This window comes from Bipolaris maydis (genome assembly GCF_028858645.1).
Source record: "Bipolaris maydis strain C4 unplaced genomic scaffold PSV08scaffold_9, whole genome shotgun sequence".
In the NCBI taxonomy this organism is placed as follows: domain Eukaryota; kingdom Fungi; phylum Ascomycota; class Dothideomycetes; order Pleosporales; family Pleosporaceae; genus Bipolaris; species Bipolaris maydis.
The window spans coordinates 347211-371280 of NW_027093865.1; the positions used below are offsets into that span (position 1 = coordinate 347211).

The 24070-nt window shown below is 51.9% G+C and overlaps 11 protein-coding genes across 11 annotated transcripts; 4 read left to right on the plus strand and 7 right to left on the minus strand.

Annotated features, from left to right (window-relative positions):
* Positions 1-146: 146 nt before the first annotated feature.
* Positions 147-1177, plus strand: PSV08DRAFT_307166 (coenzyme Q biosynthesis protein Coq4-domain-containing protein). Its single transcript, XM_014228151.2, has 2 exons — positions 147-393; positions 453-1177. Exons 1-2 carry the CDS (start codon positions 180-182, stop codon positions 1106-1108), a joined length of 870 nt encoding a protein of 289 aa, XP_014083626.1. The 5' UTR covers positions 147-179; the 3' UTR covers positions 1109-1177.
* Positions 1178-1296: 119 nt separating this feature from the next.
* Positions 1297-3621, minus strand: PSV08DRAFT_46860 (uncharacterized protein). Its single transcript, XM_014228152.2, has 4 exons — positions 3432-3621; positions 3210-3359; positions 2181-3098; positions 1297-2126 (listed from the first exon to the last, which is right to left on the minus strand). The coding sequence occupies exons 1-4, from the start codon at positions 3448-3450 to the stop codon at positions 1486-1488; spliced, it is 1728 nt and encodes a 575-aa protein (XP_014083627.1). The 5' UTR covers positions 3451-3621; the 3' UTR covers positions 1297-1485.
* A 427-nt stretch (positions 3622-4048) lies between these two features.
* On the minus strand, positions 4049-5564 carry PSV08DRAFT_225226 (uncharacterized protein). Its single transcript, XM_014228153.1, has 2 exons — positions 5086-5564; positions 4049-5031 (listed from the first exon to the last, which is right to left on the minus strand). The coding sequence occupies exons 1-2, from the start codon at positions 5252-5254 to the stop codon at positions 4292-4294; spliced, it is 909 nt and encodes a 302-aa protein (XP_014083628.1). The 5' UTR covers positions 5255-5564; the 3' UTR covers positions 4049-4291.
* Positions 5565-6536: 972 nt separating this feature from the next.
* Positions 6537-7841, minus strand: PSV08DRAFT_371935 (uncharacterized protein; the record flags this gene model as incomplete). Its single annotated transcript, XM_014228154.1, has 3 exons — positions 6537-7000; positions 7087-7610; positions 7684-7841. 3 exons carry the CDS (start codon positions 7839-7841, stop codon positions 6537-6539), a joined length of 1146 nt encoding a protein of 381 aa, XP_014083629.1.
* Positions 7842-9069: 1228 nt separating this feature from the next.
* PSV08DRAFT_392157 (Ribokinase-like protein) lies at positions 9070-10155 on the minus strand (the record flags this gene model as incomplete). The annotated part of the gene is made up of 2 exons (XM_014228155.2): positions 10071-10155; positions 9070-10003 (listed from the first exon to the last, which is right to left on the minus strand). Exons 1-2 carry the CDS (start codon positions 10133-10135, stop codon positions 9070-9072), a joined length of 999 nt encoding a protein of 332 aa, XP_014083630.1. The 5' UTR covers positions 10136-10155.
* Positions 10156-10315: 160 nt separating this feature from the next.
* Positions 10316-11818, minus strand: PSV08DRAFT_204501 (uncharacterized protein). Its single transcript, XM_014228156.1, has 3 exons — positions 11361-11818; positions 11008-11307; positions 10316-10957 (listed from the first exon to the last, which is right to left on the minus strand). Exons 1-3 carry the CDS (start codon positions 11597-11599, stop codon positions 10516-10518), a joined length of 981 nt encoding a protein of 326 aa, XP_014083631.1. The 5' UTR covers positions 11600-11818; the 3' UTR covers positions 10316-10515.
* Positions 11819-12359: 541 nt separating this feature from the next.
* Positions 12360-13701, minus strand: PSV08DRAFT_363125 (uncharacterized protein). The gene is made up of 3 exons (XM_014228157.2): positions 13430-13701; positions 13074-13378; positions 12360-13009 (listed from the first exon to the last, which is right to left on the minus strand). Exons 1-3 carry the CDS (start codon positions 13673-13675, stop codon positions 12532-12534), a joined length of 1029 nt encoding a protein of 342 aa, XP_014083632.2. The 5' UTR covers positions 13676-13701; the 3' UTR covers positions 12360-12531.
* A 385-nt stretch (positions 13702-14086) lies between these two features.
* On the plus strand, positions 14087-15644 carry PSV08DRAFT_204504 (Alpha/Beta hydrolase protein). The gene is made up of 5 exons (XM_066092045.1): positions 14087-14233; positions 14282-14336; positions 14454-14523; positions 14574-15199; positions 15250-15644. The coding sequence occupies exons 1-5, from the start codon at positions 14168-14170 to the stop codon at positions 15360-15362; spliced, it is 930 nt and encodes a 309-aa protein (XP_065948881.1). The 5' UTR covers positions 14087-14167; the 3' UTR covers positions 15363-15644.
* A 435-nt stretch (positions 15645-16079) lies between these two features.
* PSV08DRAFT_402699 (cation efflux family-domain-containing protein) lies at positions 16080-17704 on the plus strand. The gene is made up of 3 exons (XM_014228159.2): positions 16080-16436; positions 16485-16850; positions 16903-17704. Exons 1-3 carry the CDS (start codon positions 16238-16240, stop codon positions 17544-17546), a joined length of 1209 nt encoding a protein of 402 aa, XP_014083634.1. The 5' UTR covers positions 16080-16237; the 3' UTR covers positions 17547-17704.
* A 2249-nt stretch (positions 17705-19953) lies between these two features.
* Positions 19954-21994, plus strand: PSV08DRAFT_225234 (uncharacterized protein). Its single transcript, XM_014228160.2, has 3 exons — positions 19954-20047; positions 20125-20591; positions 20643-21994. Exons 1-3 carry the CDS (start codon positions 19999-20001, stop codon positions 21936-21938), a joined length of 1812 nt encoding a protein of 603 aa, XP_014083635.1. The 5' UTR covers positions 19954-19998; the 3' UTR covers positions 21939-21994.
* Positions 21995-23082: 1088 nt separating this feature from the next.
* Positions 23083-23995, minus strand: PSV08DRAFT_307265 (ATP synthase). The gene is made up of 5 exons (XM_014228161.2): positions 23844-23995; positions 23732-23754; positions 23441-23660; positions 23299-23388; positions 23083-23249 (listed from the first exon to the last, which is right to left on the minus strand). Exons 1-5 carry the CDS (start codon positions 23973-23975, stop codon positions 23217-23219), a joined length of 498 nt encoding a protein of 165 aa, XP_014083636.1. The 5' UTR covers positions 23976-23995; the 3' UTR covers positions 23083-23216.
* Between the last annotated feature and the right edge of the window lie 75 nt (positions 23996-24070).

The window sequence follows — 24070 nt, forward strand, 5'->3', positions numbered from 1 at the left end:
ACCTTTGTTGCAAAAGTGTTTTCAAGCACTGATGAGTCGCAAAGAAGTCATAAATAGCGTGATTGATGTGGCTGGTGCCTGTGGCGCACGCTATCGATAAGACCCTCTATCATGTCATACCGATGTACATCCAAAGCTCCAAAGACAACAGCCATTGCCAACACATTGGCGACGGCCCAATGGCTCGACATGTACGAATACAGCAGCTCCCAAAGCTGACCGTGCGACCAACCCCTCAAACCCTGTCACAACATGCCCAATCGCTCCGCTGCTTCTCCGTCCTCAACCGCCCACCACCAAACTACCAGGGCCACATCCCATTGACACGCCTAGAGCGCCTCGGTCTCGCCTTGGGCTCCGGAATCGGCAGTTTTCTCGATCCAAGACGAGGAGGTACAGAGCAATCCAATCTGCGTGCCCTTGCCTCATCAACTTACAAAAAACTTGCTCAGATCTCATCGCCTCATTCGGCGAAGCAACAGCCCAACCCTACTTCATCTACAAACTCCGCGATCGCATGCTGCTACACCCCACGGGCCGCCGTATCCTGCGCGACCGACCGCGCTTAACCTCCACATCCCTCGATATACCGCGGCTAAGGAAGCTCGCACCGAATACACTGGGGTATGCATATGCCGCGTGGCTGGACCGCGAGGGCGTCTCACCCGATACACGAGCGCCAGTACAATTTATCGACGACGAGGAATGCGCATACGTCATGCAGCGGTACCGTGAGTGCCACGATTTCTACCACGCGCTCGTGGGACTCCCTGTCTTCCGCGAGGGCGAGGTAGCCCTCAAGGCGTTTGAATTCGCGAATACGGGCCTGCCTATGACGGGACTCGCCGTTTTTAGTGCGTTTACGCTCAAGAAGGCCGAGTGGCGCCGCTTCTGGGATGTCTATGGGCCGTGGGCGGCTAGGAATGGCGCGTTGAGTGGCGATGTGATTAATGTTTATTGGGAGGAGGAGCTTGAGACGGATATTGATGAATTGAGGACTCGGCTCGGGATTGAGAAGCCGCCGGATCTGAGGGCTATGCGCAGGGCGGAGAGGGAGGCAAGGAAGAGGGAGAAGGAAGCGAGGGAAAATGTGACTCGCGCTTTGTGAAGGTGGATTGTATTCTTGTACATCACTGTACCTATAATTAAACATTGAAGAGATGAATAGATTTTAGGGAAAAAAAATGTATTCAAGCAGCATGGTCAAAACAAAACCATCATGCCATCAAATCAATCCAAATATTGATCAAATCATTCTAAACCTCAAGTCTAGTAATATCATCCATCTTCATGCGTCTAATCTACGCATCCATGAACCCCTTCCAAAAAAAAGGGAGTCCCAAAGCTCATAACAAAATTCGTTAAAAATAGGTTCGTTAAAAAAAATTGACCCATGATCGCTCATATATTTCCAAACAAAACAAAAAACATAGAAAGGATCCACCACTTTTTACTTTTCTGTCCGGTCCCTTTTTTTCTCTCTTCTTACAACTGGGTCAAGAGACCCTCGCTCTCCAATAGCAGCACAATCTGATGCACTGCTGTCCTGACGTTGCTGACTGACAGATCGACAGTAAGGTCAGGCTTGGAGGGAATCTCGTACGGGTCATCGACACCGGTGAAGCCCTTGATCTCACCAGCGCGAGCCTTGGCATAGATGCCGCGCTTGTCGTTCTTCTCCGCGTGCTCGAGGGGTGTGGCAACGTGGATGAGGTAGAAAGAGCCGTACCTCTCGACTGTCTGGCGGGCCGCCTGTCTGGAGGCCTCAAAGGGAGCAATGGGCGCGACGATAGCGGCAGCACCGGCCTTGGTGAGCTCAGAAGCTACGAAAGCGATGCGGGCAATGTTCTTGTCGCGGTCGGATCGGCTGAATCCGAGTTCGCTGGAGAGCTCACTGCGGATGGTTTCACCGAGGAGGAGGGAGACGGAGCGGCCACCCTGTTGGTTGAGAGTTACGTTGAGGGCGCGGGCAATGGCGTCCTTGCCGGAGTTTTGGTAGCCCGTCAGGAAGACGGTGAAACCCTGTTGGCTACGGGGAGGGTGAGACTCGCGGAGCACGCGGACAACCTCTGGATAGGAAAACCACTCGGGAATCTCCTGGCCGGTTCGGAGACGCTTGCGGAGTTCTGTTTATTCAGTCAGTCATTTGCCTTCTATACCCAGATACCACAAGGACGTACCAGTTCCAGAAATGTCAAGAGTCTTGACACCCTGCTCAACCTCGTTCTTGGGCTTGTACTCATCCGAATCAGGGAGGTAGGTCATCTGGAGGAAAGGAACAACCTCGATACCGAGCTCGTCCCTGTACTTCTCAACGGCATCTTGGGCATCGTATGGGCCGTAGAAATCAACGCCCTTGGAGTTCTTGCCGGGGCCAGCGTGGTCACGGCCAACAATGAAATGGGTGGCACCGTGGTTCTTGCGGATAATGGCGTGCCAGATAGCCTCACGAGGACCAGCCATACGCATAGCGAGGGGCAGAAGAGCAAGTACGGCCATGCCGTTGGGGTAGCGGGGCATCAGCGCCTGGTAGACCCGGACACGGGTGAAGTGGTCAATGTCACCAGGCTTGGTCAGGCCAACAACAGGGTGGATGAGGACGTTGGCCTGGCGGGCACGAGCAGCGCGGACAGTCAGCTCACGGTGAGCGCGGTGCATGGGGTTCCTGGTCTGGAAAGCAACAACCTTGGACCAACCAAGCTTGTCAAAGTGCAGACGCAGTTCGGCAGGTGTGTAGCGGAGACCGACATAGTCGTAGTGCTCCAGGCGGTCAATGGCCTCGACCTTACCACCGACATAGTACTCCTTGACGGTCTCGTAGAGGTACTTGATGGCGGGGTGGGCTACATCGTTGTCCTTGTCGAAAACCTCCCTGGCCTCCTTCTCCTTGTCTGGCTGGTATACATCATCAACAGTGAGGATGGCGAGGTTGCGGTCGTCACGGAAATCGCGGAGGGCAATGCGGGCGCCCTGCTTGAGGCCGACCTCGTCGATGGTCTCCTTTGAGACATCAAGGCAGATGGGAATGGAGAAGAGGTTGCCATCAGCTAGACGGTTGTTGGCCACGACGCCATCGTAGTCCTTCTGGTTCATGAAACCTACATAATGCTGTTAGGTACCGTGCCGTGCTGGTGGTGCAAACAGGGCAAACACGAGGGGCAATGTTGCATGCCCCTCGCATGTTGCCCCGCGAAACAATGACGACTTACCCTCCAAAGGCGAAAAACCTCCGTTCAGAATAAGCTCCAAGTCGCAAAGTTGCCTCTCGGTCAGAACAACTGCGGGAAGCTTCTCAGCCTCTTCGAAAAGCTCCTTGCGCCTGGGCGCATCGCGCGCGATCAGGTCCTTGAGGACGCCGCCTGTAGTAGACGCGCCTGGTCAGCGTCTGTTGCAACTCTTGGGCCAGCAGAAAAACTGTGCAAGCAACTAACCATGGGGTGTGTTTGCCATTTCCGCAAGAGATCTGGAAGGGGAAAAGGATAATCCTGGGGTAGAAATTTGCGGGATAGTAATGCGACAAGATCTGGAGTCTTTCCTGACTATGTCGAACCAAAAAGGGTACTAATTATCTGGGACTCTGGGGTCACTCAAAAAGAACGATGCGCGACTGAGGAGCAGAGAGCGGCAACGGGCACCACGAGCTTTTTATTCTACAAACCACGGCTACTTCAGGCTCCACGCTCCCATTTGTTGACCTTGGCCTCTCTCGGGAATTCTCTGCTGCAGAGACTAGGCTTCAAAGCGGGTGTTTTGTATGGGTCGGCAGATTTTGGAACCGATTGCGCAATTTCGCGCGATGTACGAGCCTATCACACTGACTGTTCCCACTGCGTAAAGTAATAGAAGTGACGTGAGAGCGGAGCCAAAGAGGGCCCGCGTAGCTTCGGTCTCAACTTCGGACATGTCGCTCTACGAGAATGACAGGCTGCGCGCACCTGGGGCAGAGGGTTGCAGGGTCCACTGATATGCAGTATCCGTATTCCTCTCACGCTCTTTTTTTCAAGCCACTTCCCTACTTGTGTCATAGTTAAATAGTAGCATGGTAGTAATCATAAATATCAACTCGTCTGATTCGTAAAAGAACTCTATCGGCTCCTACACCGGTCATATCTCGGCTCCAATTGCATACAATCGGATCTGAATGCCGTAAAAATGGGGGTGTTCCAGACTACCCCAGCCAAATCCTGCCGCTACATACTATGCTAGGTATGCTAAACCCGGAAAACCCAAACGCCCATGCTAATGCAGATTTGTACAACAAACGAAAATACGAACGCTCTGGACCGAAACATTACACTGCCAACGAGACTTGTTGCAGCTTGTTGGCAAGATCCTCGTTCTGTCGCTTCATCTCCTGCTCTTGAAGAAACTGAGCATATCGTGACTTGGGGTTGTGGATACCGCACTCAGACTTGTTCTTGCCCTTCCACCTTCCTGATCGCTCGTCCTCTCCAGCAGCAACAGGTTGTGTTGAGTGCCAGTCACCAACGCTCTTGTAACCCTTGTTGAGAAGTTCGTTGTAAGGTACGTCGTTTGCGTCAACGTACTCCTTAACTTGAGCAAATGTCCAGTTAGCTAAGGGGTTGATCTTGATAAGTCCAGCCTCGTCAACCTCGACAATGTCCAAGTCGCCACGCTTTCCACCCTGGCTGCGGCGACGACCAGTCAAGACAGCCTTGACTTGAAGCTCAGAGTAGGCACGCTCCGCAGGCTCGACCTTGGCAACGTAGTCGTAGAGTTCATCGTTGGTCTCCCACAGTTTATCTCCGTGTTTGGCAGTAAAGTCGTTTACATTGTCACAACCAGCAGGCTTGTAAACATGGACCGGGGTTCCATATCGTCTCCGAACACGGTCAACCAGAGCGTACGTTTCATCGAAGTGGTAAAGAGTGTCCAAGAAAATCAGATCAATGTTGTGCTTCAGGGGTCCGTCGAGCTTTGAGAGCATGTCCACAGTGACTAAGCCAGTGAGACCGAAAGCAGTAGTCTGGAAAAGTCCAGGAAGAGATGTAATGCACCATCGGAGGATGTCTAGCCCAATGTTAGCCGGACGAACTTTGGACGAGATGAAAGACCGTTACTCACCCTGAGGCTCGAGCTTAGCCAGCTGAGCATTGATGAACTTCAAGTGAGGTCTAGTGAAGAAGATCTCTTGCAGGCCGTCCTGGCTCGACTCGGCTGAAGCATAACCAGACTCCTCATGGATGGTGGCGTGCTTGTAAGTTTCGACGTTGCTGAAGACTGGTGACGACATTTCGAAGACGACGTGTGGCGGGATTCTAACGATAGAGGCACGTGCAGAGAAGCCACAAGTGGATAGTCTTTATGAATTGGTATCTAACAAAGGCTTCCCAAAAGAAAATCCTGTTACCAAGCGTCGCGTTCTGGATGTTGGAGGAAAGAAGGCAAGCAGGGCTGGAGAATTATATCCAGCTCCGCCATCGGAAACCGCTTTGTAACAATCTCCGCAAAGTGCCACAGCTGGGGGTGAAGACGTGCGATCACGCAATTCGCGCTAGCAATGGTGGAGCAAAACTCTTCGTGCCAGCGTTATGTAAGGCATCCTCGCCAATCATCTGGGGGCAGTATTAGGAATCAGGCTTGAAGACGTCTATGCTCGGGCAGTTGGTAGGTATGTGTTGGTTGGAAATCAACCGATGTTGTGGGCTTTTGTCATCAACGTCATCCCATCGACGTTTGCCGAACAACACGACAAGTTGAGATCATAGCAATTGGTCTCGGCTGGTGGATCGGATCGAGTATAGATTCTATCGGATCATGACGACTGATAAGCTCTTGTTTCATCTTGACCTTCTCTTTCATGATGTGCCTTGGCGATGTTCGAATCGATACCCCGATTCGTCGCGCAGGTTTCGGGCCATCGCGCCCGACGCCTCCCAGAAAAAAAATTGCGACATGCACCCTGTCCCTGAGTGGATATATTAGCTAGGCTCCAATGTCGTGGGGTGCAGAGTACTATCGCGTATGTGGAGATTATTTATACTTACAATTGTCTCCACGCCTCAGCGCGATCGAAGATTCAGCTCTTCCCTCATCAAGGCTTTATCAGGCGCCTCGCCTGGTTTTCTGCGCCTAATGCATTTGTGGGTTTGTTATCGACTAAGAGGACTTTCTCACATGATGAGAAGCACTGCGGTATCGACTTCGTATACAAAGGCGTAGTAGTGTTGGTTGTGAGTGTGGCGGATGTCACAGTGGGGTCATGAATAGAACTTGACAATACCCGCTTCCGCACGCTAGTAACCCAACCGCGGCTAACCGAACCTTTGAATCTTAAGTGGCTTAAAAGATACTATCAGGGAATTGTTAGAAAAACGCACTGAATTCCTGGAAATTGGAAATAGGAAATATCTGGACATACGCAACTGAAATGAAAATCTCAGTCACGTGCTGCAAGGACTCTGGCAGTCACCCCAACAAAGTCTCGGAAATCAAATCGATACGTATGTGATTCAAACTCAGCATATTCATTCAAACGGCCATGGTCCAAATCCACATCCACTTTATTCCATCTCCTATCTCATACTCCCCCCAACATCCCTAATCCTCCCCTCCCACAACCCCCTCGCATTCCCCCAAAACACCCTCTCCCTCTCTCCCTCCTCCAACCATTCTACCCTCGCCAGCCCTGCAATATTCTCCCCAACATCCCAAAACCCAATCCCATACGGGTAATCCGTGCCAAACACCATCTGACTCACCGGCACCTGCATGCCCTCGGTCAACCCTTTAATCTGCATGGGCCACACGGGCCCTGCACTGTCGTACCAAAACCGCGATTTGTAAATCTGTCGTGCGGCGGAGGATATGTTGGGAAAGCCGAGTAGGAAGCGCTCGGATATGTCGGGGAAGGCGCCTGCGCCGTGGGAGATGCGCCAGTGGAGGCGGGGGTAGGTGAGGACGGTCGAGGAGGCGGTGATACTGGAGATTGCGCGGGCGGTTTCGAAGTAGAATTCGCAGAGGCCGGAGCGGAGCGGAGCTTTGGTGTTGAGGTTTTGTTAGTTCAGACTGTCTTGTTTGTTTATTCTTCGTTGTGGTGGTGCAAGGAAAGAAGGGACGGCTTACAGGGTCGCGAGTTTATCAAGCGTCCGTCATCGAGCTTGATGATGGGTTCGGTGGGATGGACGAAGACGACTTCTCTTGTTCCTTCTTCATCTGCTCTTTTCTGTAAAAAGGCCCATAGCGGATCGAACGTTGTGTCGCCGGGATACAGGCCTTCGTGGTTCGTAAGTACGCCGACGCCGATGGGTTCTTGTCCTTTCATTGAGAACATTCTTTTCAACTCTGTGATTGACTCTTGGACATTGGGTAGTGGCATGATGGCCATCCAACTGAATCGCTCAGGGTAAATCCTGGAAAGCTCTGCAGTGAAGCAGTTAAGTAGTCTGGCTAGCGCGAGCGTCTTTTTTTTCCTCAAGTCTTCATCCAGCTCAGTCAAGAACGCATTTGCCTGTGGTGTAGAGACGCAAAGAACTGAGTGTACTATTTGATGTTCATCCATAAACTTAAGGTGGTCTTGCACAGTCCAAGAGGGCGTTGCACGACCTGCTGCATTCAACTCCAGTTCTCGGAACCAGTCAGGTATAGGACTGAAGATGCATTTTCCATATTAGTCTATCTTCTTTAGACTACCAAAGAATCTAAGAAGAGGAAACAACTCACTGTGTATGCACGTCTATCCGCTTCGCTCCTTGAAATGCAAACTGCTTGGTATCGACTTGCTTCACAGCCAGTTCTGCAATACTGCCAATAGCTTCCTTGGCAAACGGGAGAACAGTCAAGTCAATCTCATCCTCGTGAGCATCACGCTGAATCTTCATCCAAAGTTCATTCTGCCGCGACTGCGTATCATTGGAGGCATCTGGGTAAGGTTGACCAAAAGGATACATTGCCAATGGGTTGTTCTGGAAGTTCTTAGTCAAAAGGAAGATACAAACAAGGAAGTAATGAAAACACCTCTTGTTGATATGGGGGATAAGAAGTCGTTGCTCTGCAGGTTTGGATGGCTAACAAATAGATCAGTATAGGTACAATATGAAATCTTCGCATTTTGTGTATCAAAATCAACTCACGTTCGTACTGGTCTAAGTTTTATAGTGAGTCCGGTTGCTTTTGACGTGTACTCACTAAGGTAGGAGCGAATGTTGATCTTGTTTAAGTGCAGATGTGAGGTACTCTTGCGGATGCGGGGAGCCGCACCAATAGCGAAACCATTATGTATGCATTCGTCCTTAGCGACTACGCACATCCCGTGCATCTCATAGATATCTATACATTAATTCTGAAGATTGCCGATGTTATTGAAAGAAAACCTGAACAAGTAACGAGTAGCGCGGAGGAACGATACTCATGTGTCAACAAGTAGTTTGTCACATGTGTTGCACAGTAATGATCTTGACCACTCAAAACGCACACATCAGCATTAACTTCATCATGCCATACGAGAAGTTTTGGCATCATAATAGTACTAAGGCTCAACCTAAAGTGTCTCCAAGTTCTCACCAGACGCCGCCTCATGCTCGTCAACTCAACATAGTCTCCACCAGCATACCAGTTAGCCCTCAGTCTCAACTTGCCAGTCTGAACACAAACGACTCTGCAGATTCTGTTCATGTTACCGGAATCTTGATAGCGCTTCAATACCAGTTATTCCCCGTAATGCGGTCGTTTTGCCGTGTACAAAACTTTGGGGCATCATCTGCTCAAATCACTGCCAGCGATTATCCCCGCAGCTCCAATTACTAGCTTCCCGCAACACCAAAAATAGCGCATCCTTTATCTTCCAGTACAACCAGTCTATTAAAAGAACATGCGGGGTAAAGACGCCACAAAGTCGAACATGTCCAAGGCTAGTGATGTAGCTCCAACATGCCGGACACTGCGCCGGGAGGCTCGTCCCGCACTTGAATGTCGATCTGGGCTGAAAAAGAAGTGACCAATGGCACTACAAAAGTCTTGGAAACGTGCCAAGTTACATCCCTCGAGAATCCAATGCAAGGTTTGTCTGGGGGCTGACCTGGAAGCGTTTAAAGGCTGCCCTCCATCTACCTACCACATCTTGACGCCCAGATTACCAAAGCCTTCCTGTAAGACCTTGCGACCGGCAAGTTCATTTGAGAATTCTAACTTATGCTGCAGTACCCATTCATCATGGTTGTTAAGAGCGAAGAGCATTCCAGCGATAAAAGTGTCTCCAGCACCAATCGTATCGACAACCTCAGTGGGCTCACCTTTCTGCGGTTGCCATGCCTTGACATTCGCCCAAGACTCGTCAGTTCCTTTCTTGACTGCCATGGCACCTCCGGAACCCCACGTGCAAAAAAGTATTGTGCCGTCCTGCTTGTCTGCGCGCTGTGCTTCAAGAAAGCTCCTTGCATCCGTGAATCCGTTCTTTTCCGCCCAGAGCTTCGAATAAAACACCACATTGGCGAGCTTTGCAACCTCTGCCATTTCTGTGCGTTCAGGCTTCTCGCACTCCACGCTTATCCTGAAGTGGGGGAAATCTTGTCGCAGGAACTTGACACAAGCATGTGTAACTTCTGGAATTCGGCCTTCGAAATGAAACCATGCTTTTTGCCAAACCTGTCCCACATTCGTCCTGGCAAATTCACAAACTTTTTGACAGAATTCAGAGATTTGCATCTCTTGAAGCTCATTGATGCTGACAATAGTTCTCGAGCGCTTTGCTTCACTTTGGATGATGTAACTGGAGGCGGCTTCCTGGTGATCTGTTCGGAATAAACTACACTCAGATATGTTCACGCCTGGAAGAGATTCGAAGATGAACTGGGAAGCTGCAGATTGTTCGCTCGGAAGTACTGCCATTAGATGCAAGTTTGTCGAAATCGGAGGGTTTGCAGGCGCTTTATCGTGCTCTAGAATTTGTGAGAGTACTTCTAGACTGTTTGCTGTATTTCCGCCTCTTCTTCGCGTGATGCTTTTAGCGCGCAGCTTCTCATCCTCAATTGGAAAGTGCGGGACACTACGTACACTTTTGTTTCAGCGAATTGCTACTAAAAAACATGCCAAAACGAGAAGCGAATACTTACGTCAGGATGGTATCTATGTAAACAGCACCCACACAGACGATGTGGTTCCCTTGGCTGGCGGACATGGAAGGCAATGTTACTGAGGTGGTAGGTTGATGGCACTATCTCCGGAGGAAATGCGAGGGTTGATATGTGGAGCACAAGTGCAGTAGCACTACATCAGGTGTAGCGCAATCGCATGTATGCGTTCGCGCAGTGTCACATGTTCCTCGTCACACTAAACGTATGACAACGACTCAGTATTCTGCAAAGACAATGATATAATCATTCAATTAAACATCCTGAGAACGATGACGGATCCTTTTGTATCCTTTTCCTCTGTGCCCCTCATATCCCGGTAATGAGTGAAGACGAAGCCCCCGGTGGTATCTCAAAATTGCACACGCTCAAACGCCGTGTCCCAAAATATAACACAAGAAAACACCTTGACAAAAGTACTCGGTACTCAGTACGCGTTACCACCCCATCCCATAGATTTCCCCCTATTATCATGGCCGTATGGGTACTCGTCATGCTCCATGACTGGACTGACAGTCTCCACTGGCACGCCACCGTGCTGCGGCGGGCCGTACCATCCATGCTGCCCCGTAGGCGGATAGAAACCTCCATGCCCCGCTTCTTCACCACCCAGACTATTAAAGGCTTGGGTGCGTGGTGTCATGGGCGACTTCATGCCACCAATTGTGCCGGGAGTACGGGGTAGTTGTTGCAGTTCCCACATGTGTTGCCATTGCTCCTCGGCCGTCATTTCGTTGTCGTAAGGTGAAGATTCCCACTTCTCTTTCTCGGCCTTCTTTTCCGCTTTCCTGACAGCATGTGCCTCTTTTTGAGCGGCGGTAGGGATCAGAGACCAGACACTCAGGATGATAAAAACACAATAGATTACTCTGGTTTGCGTTAGTTTTGCCATTTTGTTTACAGGCGCAAGGAGACGTACAGCATAATGATGCTCACAGCAAAACTGCTCTTTGCTTGCATGCAGTAGCTTCTGATGTTCTTGTCGTCTACAATATCGCAGTTCTTTGTAATGTACCACGGTGGTCCATTGTTCACGCGTTGCGGATCGATGGTGTCAGGAGCGGTTTGAACATAGATTCCGTATGCCCATAGACAGGCGAGGGCGATATGGAGGGGAAGGGACAGGATGGGATAGAAAACTTTTAGGAGCCATAGAGTCGCCTTGACAAGCCAGAAAAAGGTGCACACGACGCCGATGACAAGATGATATTGCGTGTTGCTGGAACGTTGTTAGGCGACGCTGGCGATGTGAAGATGGGAACGAGCACTCACAAGCTGCTCCATACGAGGGGCGTCTTTACGGGTCGGTAGTTGGCATACGAGTAGAGAACGGTGGTGGGGTCCGAGTTGAAGCCCATCAGCCCGCCCTCTCTCCACAAGATGGTGCGATACAGGTTTGGTGAGGCAATGCCGAAGAGTGCCAGGTTGGCGACGGTAAAGGGCAGCTCGAAGACCATGAGGAACCAGATGACTGATGGCAGTCGCCATGTTCGCGATATAAAGAAGCCCATGGCGGCGGGGCGGGGTGAGCGGTCCAGGCAGCGCGCCGAGGACGGATGACGACGGGTGTGGGGGGGATAGGGCTCGAATGCGCAGAGGATCGCGGTGGTGCAATGGCGTCGCAACCAGGTGCTGGGGACGAGAGACTGCTACGGCTCGTCTCTGGTGGTGGTACTTGTTGGACGGCGATGGTCGAGTCGCGGGCGCACAGTCAAGCCATCAGCATCAGCGCCCAGGTGTCCGGGGCGAGGAATGCTCTTAACAGGCGTCCAAGGCCGCATTCTAGCCGATGGCGGTAGTGAGCTGAGGGGCGAAAGAGCCATGGCAGGCGCTGAGTGGCACACGCATGCTGCGCGATCACACAGCTCGTAAAGTGTGATGGCGAATCAGGCGTGCAGGACGGCAGCGTCAGCGGGAGCTAGAGGGCGTGTCCCTTGCGCTAATCCCTGCCCTCACGACCGCACAATGTGGGTTAATAGCGACGTTTTGGGCTTTGCAATCTCACCCTACGTGATAACAGGACGGATGAACTCGAGCACTTGGCCGCGGGGTTGCACTGCATACATACACTCTGACATGTCTACATAAGCGATCGCTTGCTGTGCCACCACAAGGCATACTTATCTGCGTACTACACCATGCGCCCAGACGGCGACCCCAGCCCTGGTGTCGAGCCCAGAGCAAAATGCGCACTCCGGGTTGCGCAACAAGCTTTGCAGGGTGGAGCACGCTGCCCGTCCATCACGAGCCATGGCGATTTTGCGGCCTTTGTGGGCGCGTAAAATACAGTTAATGGTGTGAGCATCGTACATACAATAGCGCTTGCCGCCATGGAACCACTGCGCATGCAAACTCCCCAAGTCCCGATCGCCTTCCCCACAATTCCCGCATGCGGCCCTATCACTATCTTTGCCTTGGTCCATTCTAATCCATTCTCGTTCCATCACCACCATTTCTCGCACAGCACCCTCTGTGCATCCACGTTTTCCTGTGCCTTGATAAACTCCACCATCTCGTCCGCCATGGCAGGCGGCCCGCACACGTAGAAGACGGTTGATTGCGCCTCTTTCCGGTTGCCTACTGCGCTAGACAGAGCTATGTCATCGATGCGGTGCGTCCATGCGCACACGGGCACTTCCGTGGCAGAGTCAATTTGCGGCAGTGTCAGAGACATTAGCGGATGTATGAGGTCCCCTTCATTTGTGCCCATTTCAGACCCGTCCCATGTGCCCGTGAAGAAGAGCTCAAGTCGGTCTTTGGTCACCTTGAATCGGGGTATGCGGAAGAGGTCGAGCACGTCCTGGAGGAAAAGCACTTCACTGGGATCTGTTTCGCGCGATGGCACCTTTGTCGAGTATAGGAAGCGCACTTCGAGGTTGGGATAATTCTGGTTTATATAGGTCATCATTGACATCATTGGGCTTGTGCATATGAATTAGTCTCCGAAGACGCACAGCTAATCCGTGTGGGGTAGTTGCGACTTACTTGATGCCCACTCCCCCGGCAATGAAGATGGCGCGTTTGATCTTCTTCATGTCAAGGCACGGTGGTGGCCAGACAAAGCTTCCGCCCACTCGCACTTTGACCTCACCCCCAATGATTTCCTCGGCTGGCTTCCATAACCATGCTGCTGGAGGGTTGTCTGGGCTCTTCTGCACCGCCAACTCAAAGTATGGTTTGTGCTCAGGGTCCGCTCGTGGCAGCGCCTCGGAAGGCGAAGAGGTAATGGAGAAGCCGCCTGCCTTTTCTACGTCTGGCACAAAGACGTCAAGCCATTGGCCAGGGAGGAACTGACTTGTCCATCAGCGCATGTGTTGCGGGCGAGATGGATTCCGTCATACGTTGAAGCCGTTCTTGTCCTTGATTTCGAATACGAAGCGTTTGATACGGTCGTTGACGGGCGTCACCTTGGTAAGGGTAGCAGTGTGCAACTCCTTCTCCCGGGGTTCGTTGGCGGTGCGGTCTTGATGGCTGAGGATCGCTTTGGCGGAGCGTGTCTGCGGCATGCTGCCCAGCATGCTTCTCGGTGGAGGAAGAAGTCGCGAGGGAAAGGGATGAGACGGGAGTCGGCGGGCGAGCCTGTTCATAACAGGAAGAAGAAGTATCTTAGCACGAGGAAAATGTAGGTGGGGACACCAGCAAGAGGGGTCCAATGCGTATGCAGGATGATCCATCGGGCAGGAGCTTGGACGGCAGCCGTTGAGCCTAGCCGACTTCACGCCTTGGGTACAAGTCGGCAGCTTTGCCGGCCACTAACTATAGTCGTATATGCTGGGCTATTCCAACCCATGGCTAGCAATTCAGCTTGTTGGGCGACCTTTTGGGTGCGTATAGTAATAGGTCATCCATTGCGGCCGAGTGGCTGACGGGCGCCAGGCATCATGGCACCCGGAGCTATGACGCATCCGGCCGCAGCGGCTGACTTTCGGGGCCATGCCAACAACGCAGCGCAGCTCCAATTGCTAGCCATCGCCCAGCGCCCCCAATAGTCCGTTTCCACGCAGATCCCAACTACACCTCCTATACATTGGCTTTCCTGCCTTGCCTGTTTGCCCCGACTCCACCCGCATACAGCCGCCATGTCTGTCGAGGAGGGCACGCATACCCTCGCCGATGGCAAGAAGTTGTTCACCAAGACCTTCAGGGTACAGTGGAGCCTGCGCCATAGTGATCGGCATTAATCTATTGAACAGACCGACGGGCCCCCCAAGGCAAGACTGGTTTTTATCCATGGCTTCTCAGATGTACGTTGTAATGGTCGCCCTTGAGATAACGTCGTCCACGGCAGTATTGACAGATGATGGCTAGCACGGTGAGGCGATACGGGCCTATTGCTACAAGACCGATGTCTGACAGGCAGCAAAGTAAACACTTATGCCGACTTTTTCCCCGGACTCGCTGCCAAAGGCATCGAGGTCTATACCTTTGACCAGAGGTGCGTACGCGTCCACACTATTTTTGACTATGTCCTTAAAGCCAGTGCAGAGGATGGGGCCAATCCGTGTCGAAGCCGTCTGAGCGAGGCGACACGGGTCCAACTGAGCAGGTTCTCGACGACATTACTTCCTTCATCAAGACAGTTATTAGTACTCCCAGCCCAGTGCCCCTTTTTATGATGGGCCACTCCATGGGCGGAGGCCAGACGCTGTGCTATGCGGCCCGTGGCCCTGACGAGGTCCGCAAGCACATTCGTGGCTACCTCCTCGAGTCACCCTTTGTTGACTTTGACCCCAAATCCAAGCCGTCTGCCGTTACTGTCTTCTTTGGCAGGCTGGCTGGGAAAGTGGCGGGCAAACGCCAGATGGTCAACAAGCTGGACTCGAAGCTCATATCACGCGACCCAGCAGTCTGCAAGCGATTTGAGGAGGACCCGCTTTGCCACGACACAGGCACTCTCGAGGGCCTCGCAGGGCTGCTTGATCGCACCAATGCTCTATCCAGCGGAAAGATTGTGATTCCCGACAATGCTGGGGAAGGTGGCGTGACGAGAATTTGGATTGGGCATGGGGACAAGGACGGCATCACTAGCCACGCGGCGTCGAAGCGACTATTTGATGCCTTGCAAGTCAAGGACAAGGAGTTCAAGTCATATCTTGGGCATTACCATCGCCGTACGTATACTCTCGGAACCAAAAGACAGACGGCACACTGACATTGCCAGTGCATGAGGAGCCTAGTCCTGATAAAGAAGCGTTCCTAGACGACGTGGTGAACTGGATCCTGGCCCGGTGCACGGACGCAGCCGGAGTAGATGGCGCAAAGCCAAGGCTATGATGCGCAGTCGGAGCTTTTGAAGACGATGGCGGGCAAGCTGGCGGGGCGATGCAACCGCGGGAGAGCTGTTTCGAAGAGCGGAAGGGTAGCACTAGGTGCATACGCATGTACTTGGACGTGCATGGACGTACAGTGAGTGTATGTATGTACGTATGCTGATACGTGTCTTTGGTGGTACATTTGCGCCGCGAAAACTACTCGGGCCATCCATGTCTCTGCAGGAATGCCGACGGGTTGGTACTGGTACGTGTCATAATGCCATATGTATATCAATTGAATTGCCCATTGTGAGCATGCGTTGCAGCGGGCGGGGTGGTACGTACCGGCAGTGTACACCTTGCCCAACATGTGTAGCACATGGTCGTGGTATGTAGAGTCGAACATGTCGAGATGGCATGGGTCGCCCCACAATTGCGGCAATTGACGCACAAGGCGTTGTGGTGATGGACCAGGAACAAGACCGGGACCGGCAGCCAACCGCAACCGCAGAAGAGGCGCAAAATCGGCTTGGAGAGAGAGCAGCCGCATAGCATCCGGCACTCCCGCACAAGCACGAGGCGCCTCCGCTGCCACCACGGCCCATGTTACTGCGTACCGTCAGCAGAGATGGATACGGCATGCGTGTCTTTAGCCATGGACGCGCTGTCACACCCTCGCCCCAGGCCATATATAGTGCTCACCCCGAGTACTCGACACACGCCTCATTGCGACCGCACGCCCTCTCACGTTACGCGTATTCGTCGCCGCCGCTGTCTAGGCCAAAGGCGCGTGTCCACTGCACCCGCACGAGGGCGCCCGCCGCACAGGGCCTCCTATCCCCTTTGCTCCCACCGTCCTCCTCCCGACACCGTACACTCAGCCTCTCCCTTCCCACCATGACGGCCTCGACGCACTCGCATTCACATGCTGGCCACTCGCACCTGCATCACCACCACCACCATCACCACGACAACACCTTTCTGCTGTCCAAGAACAAGAATGACGCTGGCGTGCGCATTACCAGAGTCGGCCTCTATGTCAACCTGGGCATGGCCATCAGCAAGGGCTTTGGTGGATACGTCTTCAATAGCCAGGGTAAGGAGGACACATACAGTCCACACTACCCGTACTAACATTGCCCAGCACTCGTGGCCGACGCCATCCACAGCCTTACAGACCTTGTTAGCGACATCATGACGCTCGCAACCGTCGGCTGGTCCCTCAAGCCGCCCACAAGTCGCTTCCCTAGTGGATACGGAAAGGTCGAGAGCTTGGGGTCGCTGGGAGTCAGCGGCATTCTACTCGGTGGAGGCTTCTTCATGGGCTGGACCGCCCTCATCGCCCTCTGTCAGCAATTCTTCCCTGGCGCTGCCGAAGTAGCGGAACATTGGGGGCTGCTACCACACCACCATCATCATCATCACGGCATTGAGGGTATGGGCCCAAACATCAATGCCATCTGGCTCGCTGCTGGCTCAATTGTGATCAAGGAATGGCTATACCGAGCGAGTAAGCAACGCACGCGACACTGCCTGGGCCAATGCGCTAACCCTTTCCGCAGCACTCAAAATCGCTGAAGAGCGCAAATCCACCGTCCTCGCTTCCAATGCTTACCACCACCGCGTCGACTCTCTCACGGCCTTTGTGGCCCTTCTCCTGATTGCCGGCTCAAACGTCTTCAACAACGCACAATGGCTCGACCCTGTCGGTGGACTGGTCATCTCTCTCATGGTTGTTCAAGCAGGCTGGGGCAACACCAAGCAAGCACTCTTGGAATTGGCCGATGTGGGTGTGGATCAGGAGATGAAGGACAATGTCCGAAAGGCAGCAACTAAGGCTCTCGAGGGCATCACAACCACAGCTGAGCCAGTAAACGTACGGGCAATCCAAGGTGTCAAAGCGGGTCAGAATTACCTCATGGATATTGAACTCGGCGTAGCTGGCGCATGGACGGTTGAGCAGACACGCAGCGTGGAGGACACGGTTCGAGAACAGGTGGGCGCTCAAGTACGGGGAGTAAAGAAGGTTCGCGTCCGGTTCGTGAGCAACACAGCAAAGGAGCCAGACTTTTTGGATGAGTTCATACCAGGCGACACTACTGTATCGCCGGGCTCCGAATCAGAAGCAAAGCACGACCACGCACATGAGCATGATCACAGCCATGATCACAACAGTACAACCGACGGTGCGAGGCGAAGGAAATGAGTTGGATACACTTCTAGACATGCATGACTGGGCGTTCTGGAGTTGGGCATACCAAGACTGCCTGGCGGTATACACCAGGCCATTTTGGCACTTGGACGTATATAGACTACTATGTATCGAATCCATAGAAATCCATGATTCCCCGTGACTGGCCCCCCATTGTTCTAGACCACGACTTATCAGGCGAACAGCTGTCCTCTTTTAGCTGCCCATCGGCGTCTGAAAGAGAGCATGTAAGCAGTAAGCAACGGGGAAGTGTCGGCTGCAATTTATCCGCCGCCCAATAGCGCGCCAGTGGTGATATGCAAGTCCTTGCATGCAGGCACCGCCGGCAAATATGTTTTAGCTCTCCCGTTCAATGTGGGTCTTTTGAGTACGACCATGGTATGTATTGTAGATTCACCGCTATCACCCATGCTATCGGTACTTACCATTACAATGCTAGATAATCAATAAAAGCCGGACACATATTGCATCGGGAAGCCAGGATCCAAGGTAACAACGAAAAGTCTTCATGTACACTTTTTGTAAATTCACTCGCATACTAACATATCAATCTTTTTTTTTTGCGAAGTTCGTACGTACAATATATTCATGTTTCATAACAACCTAACCACTGTGAACCTATTTCTCTTCAACTGCAGAAATAGGCCTCTTCTTCTACTTTTTTACTCGCTACATGTCGTATTGGGGCCCTGGCCCTTGCCCTCACAGCACGTCACCCAACTAGACAGAATCGATCCAACATCGGCACTCACTGTGCAGGTACTTCCTGAAAATTTACCCCCTGCGGAAGAGCAGCAGCTCGATGTTGCGGATGTACCTGGGCCGCCGCATTGGCAGGTGGTTGCCTGGGGGTATGTGTTAGGGGGTTTTCTTCTTTTTTTTGGCGTGGTGGGAGGAGAGAGGGGACGTACGTAGGCAGCGCCGGTGAAGGCGATGGCGCTGATGAGAAGGGAGAACTTCATTTTGGTTGGTTGGTTGGTTGATGGGGAGATTGATCTTGGAGGTTACGAGGATTTAGTAGTGACGATGAGAGTTGGTTGATGTTGGTATCGTTTACAAGACAGGAATCTCATGCCCTTTTATGTTCCACGACTATCCATCAGTCGGTCCTTTCTCTCACTCTTTCTGACCAGGTGTGCTCAGACTCTCGTGATGTATCGAATGAATGGGACAGGCATCTTTGCTGCTTGGTGAGTGATTTATCAGTGTTTAGGTTCTAACTTGTGGGGTTTTGGGGTTTGTTCTAGCTATCCAGACTGCTGATTTGTTGGCTTCTGAATTGCGTGGCCTCGGTGGCATCTAGCCAGCTCTCTCATCTAGGGTTATTTAGTAGGGGTTGGACTAAATACGAGGGCTTAGAATGGACATCCTGGGACGGGGAGACGGGGATGGCAGAGCCGCTAGCGATATTGATGCTAGGACTAATGGGGATTTTTGAGTTGTAGGATTGTGTTTCAAATGGTTGTATGCGTTTCAATAGTTTTGCATTCCTAGATGATAAAATACGGTTCAGTGTAGTCAGTAGACCAACGAAGAAAAATGTGAATTCGACTCCATGCTGTAGAAATTGGAGCAAGCACAAAGTAACTTCTAGTAGATTCAACAAGCATGGAATACCAGGTCATCGTGATGAAAAGTAAGTGGGTAAGCCGGTTGTCTTGGTAAAGGAGCCTGGACCTAGCACTCAAGTAGCCGATTCGGCTGACCCGGAAGCCAGGCCTTCGGTCAAAAGAACCGCCAAGGTAGGACAAAGCAGAAGCATACCTGATTGTTGAACTGAAGATATGATCATTCACTATCTGTCTATGGAGGCTAGTATATACATGAATAAGGTCAATAGGGTAATAGGCCTGTCGCACCCTAGATGGGATGAGACAGGTGGCATGCATACCGCAAAGTACGGTGTAGCTGACACGTCTAGTATTGGCGGGCAAACTGCAGCTGCGCTGAGGTGTGACAGAGGCAGTTATCCAACACTGATATTGTCTACTATGTATGCTGCGAAGTATATGTGTATTTACATGTCGACTTCGATATTGTAACCCAGATAAGCTCGACGCTTGATCTGATTCCAAACAAGGGTCCCGAGCAATAAGAGCTTGTCATAGTCGTAGTAGCCACCGTACCACTATTATGACGAAGAAGAGTCGCCACTAAGCCTACAATGAAAAAAAAAACCATTCCTGATTCTACCTATCAGTAGCTTATTATTGGGCGGCTACAATACAAACGCCGAGATAGAGTACTTAGGTTGCGAGCTACACCTAGTTGGCGCTAGGCGAGCCCCACATCGGCAAAAAGGTATGTAAGTGTGATGTACCGCGGGATATGAAGAGGGTCTCTCAACACCAACGAGACTTGACGGCTAATTAAGCAATGCCCAGTGAAGTCATAACACCACAAGTTCCGCCATTGCAGCTCAACACACACCCCACGCACTCCGACCATGGCTGACCAGTTTTTGGGCTTCGACCTGAGCACCCAGCAGCTCAAAGGTGGGTTACTTTTTACCCCGCGAGAGCTACCCCACCACCGCCTTTGCATTTAAGTTAACGCAATTGCCGGCTTCTAGGAATTATCGTCGGCTCTGACCTCAAACTTGTTCACGAGGCCAAGGTCGACTTTGACGCAGACCTTTCCAAGTACGGCATTGAAAAGGGTGTCCTCACAAATCCAGATGAGGGCGAGGTATTTGCACCAGTTGCTCTTTGGCTTGAAGCCATCGAGCTGGTGCTGCAGCGCTTGAAGGAACAGGGCGCAGACTTCTCAAAGATCCAGGGTATCTCTGGCGCCGGCATGCAGCACGGCACTGTCTTTTGGAACCACAATGCAGAGACCCTGCTGAGCAGTCTTGATTCTGGAAAGACATTAATTGAGCAGTTGGAGGGTGGTGCCAAAGGAGAGAGGAAGGGTGCTTTCAGCCATCCATTCAGCCCCAACTGGCAGGATGCGAGCACACAAAAGCAGTGCGAGGCCTTTGACAAGACTCTAGGAGACCCAAGAAACCTGGCTTTGGCTACTGGAAGCAGTGCTCACCACGTAAGTATCGTGAACTCTGGGTTTATGACTTCCCATTGACCTCTCCAACAGCGCTTCAGTGGCCCTCAGATCTTCCGATTCAGGGAAAAATACCCCCAGGCTTACAAGGAGACCGCTCGCATCTCTCTCGTATCCTCGTTCCTCGCATCCATCTTCTTGGGCAAGGTGGCCCCGATGGATATCTCGGATGTGACGGGTGCGAACCTGTGGGACATTAAGAATGGACGCTGGCATGAGGACTTGGTCGCACTCGCAGCTGGAGGAAGCGGAGGCCTCGACGAACTCAAGCAGAAATTGGGCAAGGTTTATGAAGATGGTGGTTCCAGCTTTGGTACCATCTCACCATACTTTAGCAAGCGCTTCGGGTTCCCATCATCAGCGCAAGTCATTGCTTTCACAGGCGATAACCCGTCGACAATCCTCGCTCTCCCTCTCCGTGCTTCAGACGCCATTGTATCGCTCGGCACATCGACAACCTTCCTCATGTCTACGCCGCAGTACAGACCCGACCCTGCGTACCATTTCATGAACCACCCCACGACTGCTGGACTGTACATGTTCATGTTGTGCTACAAGAACGGTGGTCTGGCTCGTGAGCATATCCGCGACGCAATCAACAAGGCCGCTGGCGTGTCAGACAAGTCCTGGGATAAGTTCAACGAGACAGCTCTTACCACACCCGCTCTAGGTCAGGCACAGCCTTCGGACCCTATGCGCCTAGGTCTCTTCTTCCCTCGGCCTGAAATTGTACCAAACGTAAAGGCGGGCACATGGCGCTTCCTTGCCAAGGACAACCAGCTATCGCCAGTAGCCCCAGAAGCCGCTCAAGGCAAAACAGAAGACAAGACTTGGCCAATTCCCCAGGCTGATGCCCGCGCAATCCTCGAGTCACAATTCTTGTCGCTCCGCCTCCGTTCGCAATCGCTTGTTTCCCCGCAAGGTAACCTCCCTGCACAACCCCGCCGCATCTACATGGTCGGCGGCGGCGCCGTGAACCCCGCCATCGCCGAACTCGCCGGTCAGGTCCTCGGCGGCTCCGATGGTGTCTACAAGCTCGAGATTGGAGGCAATGCCTGCGCCCTCGGTGCCGCCTACAAAGCTGCGTGGGGTGTGCAGCGATCATCGCCGACGGAGAAGTTTGAAGACTTCCTAGAGGCGAGGTGGAACGAGGAGGGTTTCGTCAAGAAGATCTGCGAGGGCTACAGGAAGGGCGTGTTTGAACAATATGGCGAAGCGCTCAAGTCGTTCGATGAAGTGGAAAAGGTAGCGCTGAGGGAGAAGGGTGAGGCGGAGAAGGTGGATGCCACAAAGGAGGCCATGGGCCTACAGGGTATGGATGCGAGGTAGATTTCGGTTGTATTTTGTAAATAGTTTTTTATCCAATATGAATGATGCCTCTGAAGTACTAGTAAATCATTTGCAAGTGATGGTGTCGTCTAGGACCTTATCCGTTGCCCTATGTCGTTAAATAGAATAATATACGTCAGGATTGACGCTTGTCAAGCAACATCCAAGCTTTAGTATCACAACAAAGAGACGATTCTGAACACCTACTTTCAGTCACTCCAATCCTCGCCTTCCTCCACCCCCTCCAGCCCACTTCTAATCCCAGAAAAGATACTTTTTTTTAAAGTCCCAAAGTTCAGCAACAGTACCAAGTGTTTTCTTCCAACCCGCATTCATTACTACTCTTACAACCAGTCCTCTTTTTTCTGTCTCTCTCTCCCTGTCAAATTCCTCTGAAGTTACTTTTGCTTCCATTCATCGTTGCTTCCAGTCTAACTAGCACGAAGTGAAGTGGGATGGGAGTAATAGTATGCATCTTTTGTGATTACTTTTCTTCAGTACGGGTTCCGTACGTATGTATGGGTTTCTTTAAGAATGTGAGAAATAAAGGGGAGAGAGAGAGAGAGAGAGAGAGAAAGAGATTGGCATGTTTGGGGAATGGGGTTCAGCTGGTTTGTTTTGGTGGAGAAAGATTAGGAGATATTTGAGTGCTTGGTTGATAAGGGGGATGGGATACTGGAGGGGGTTTTTATGGAGTAGATTTATTAGAAAGGGTTAGCTTACATGATGGTGGGAAGTCAATAAAGTTAGTGGGAGAAGACATAAGTTGTGGTTGCTTTCCCTTCTCTTAGTAGATTATTTGATGGGGAGGTTGAAATTGACATTGTTATTTTTTTTTCAATTAGTCGGGAAAAGGACACTTGCTCGCATATTCACACATTGATGGTACAGCATGTAGAAACTCAATCTGTCCCAATCAAGGCTCAGGGAAATGTGAAGTGGCCAGTTTGTTGCGTATCAATATACCGGCTAGTGGGTTAGTGCCATTTGGACAATTTAGATTGCCACGGTAAAGATTCACCAGGGGCAAGTGGAGAGATGCAATCGAACATGTCAACAAGGGCCAAACAAGAAAGGTGCCATATAGGGTTGTGTGCGAATACAAGTACACATGCATAGACAGTGGAGCAATATCGACAAAGAGCAAAAGTGCAAAACATTTGGAATGTTGTGGTTTGTCTCGTTGAAGTTCCTTCTATCCTTTGCGCGTGAAAAGCACGCAGCGCCAGTTACTATACATACCACCCATGCCGTGCTCTGGGTCCGCTGTTTACACACTTACTTGAGCGCAGCCTGCAGGCTCTCGAGAACCTTCAACGTGTCAGTAACTTGTCTTTAACCATTACTCACAAAAACATACCTCGAGCTCAATCTTGGCCTCAGCAATGTCAGTCTCGCTGCCGTTTCCACTGGCAATCTTTTGTGCCTCTGCGATCTGGTTCCTGACGGCCTATTTTCACATCAGTCGCAATTCGCTCGTCTTCTTATATGTTCATCCATACTTCGGCGCTGAAGTCCTCGAGAGGGTAGCCCTCAACGGCGTTGATGCTGAGAACAGAGTTGGGCTGCACAACGGCGAAACCGCCAGACAGGAAGAACTGCTTGTTGCCGCCCTGCTCCTCGATGATCTCAACCAGACCGGGCTTCAGCTGCTCAATAGAGGCAACGTGGTTGGCCAAAACACCCATCTCACCGGTCTCTGCGGGGAGGTTGACCTGAACACTGCACGGAGACCCAAGTCAGTAATCGCGTAAATCGTTTTTGCGGTATCGGTCGGGATTTGCGGAACATACACATCCTGGGACTTGTAGATGGACTGGAAACCAATTGTCAGCCCTTGTTTCTCGAATGCACATGGTTTCACCGGCACAGTTGCAATGACGCATGGGCGGTGGTGGTGCGTACCTGATGCGGGAGAGCTAGAGAGAGCTTGATCTTGTCGTTGGCGACCTCGGCGTAGCCTCTTCGCTGGATGGGGCGGGCGATGGCAGCGGGCCTTGCGCGGAGGGCGGCTCTGGCGATACGGAGGGCGCTCATGATGGACGGAGTTGTGGGGAAGATGCAATGGCTGGTCTACCGGAGCTGGTGGTGTTTCTGCGAAGCCGAGTTCTGCGCTTCTCGGAATTAGCCGA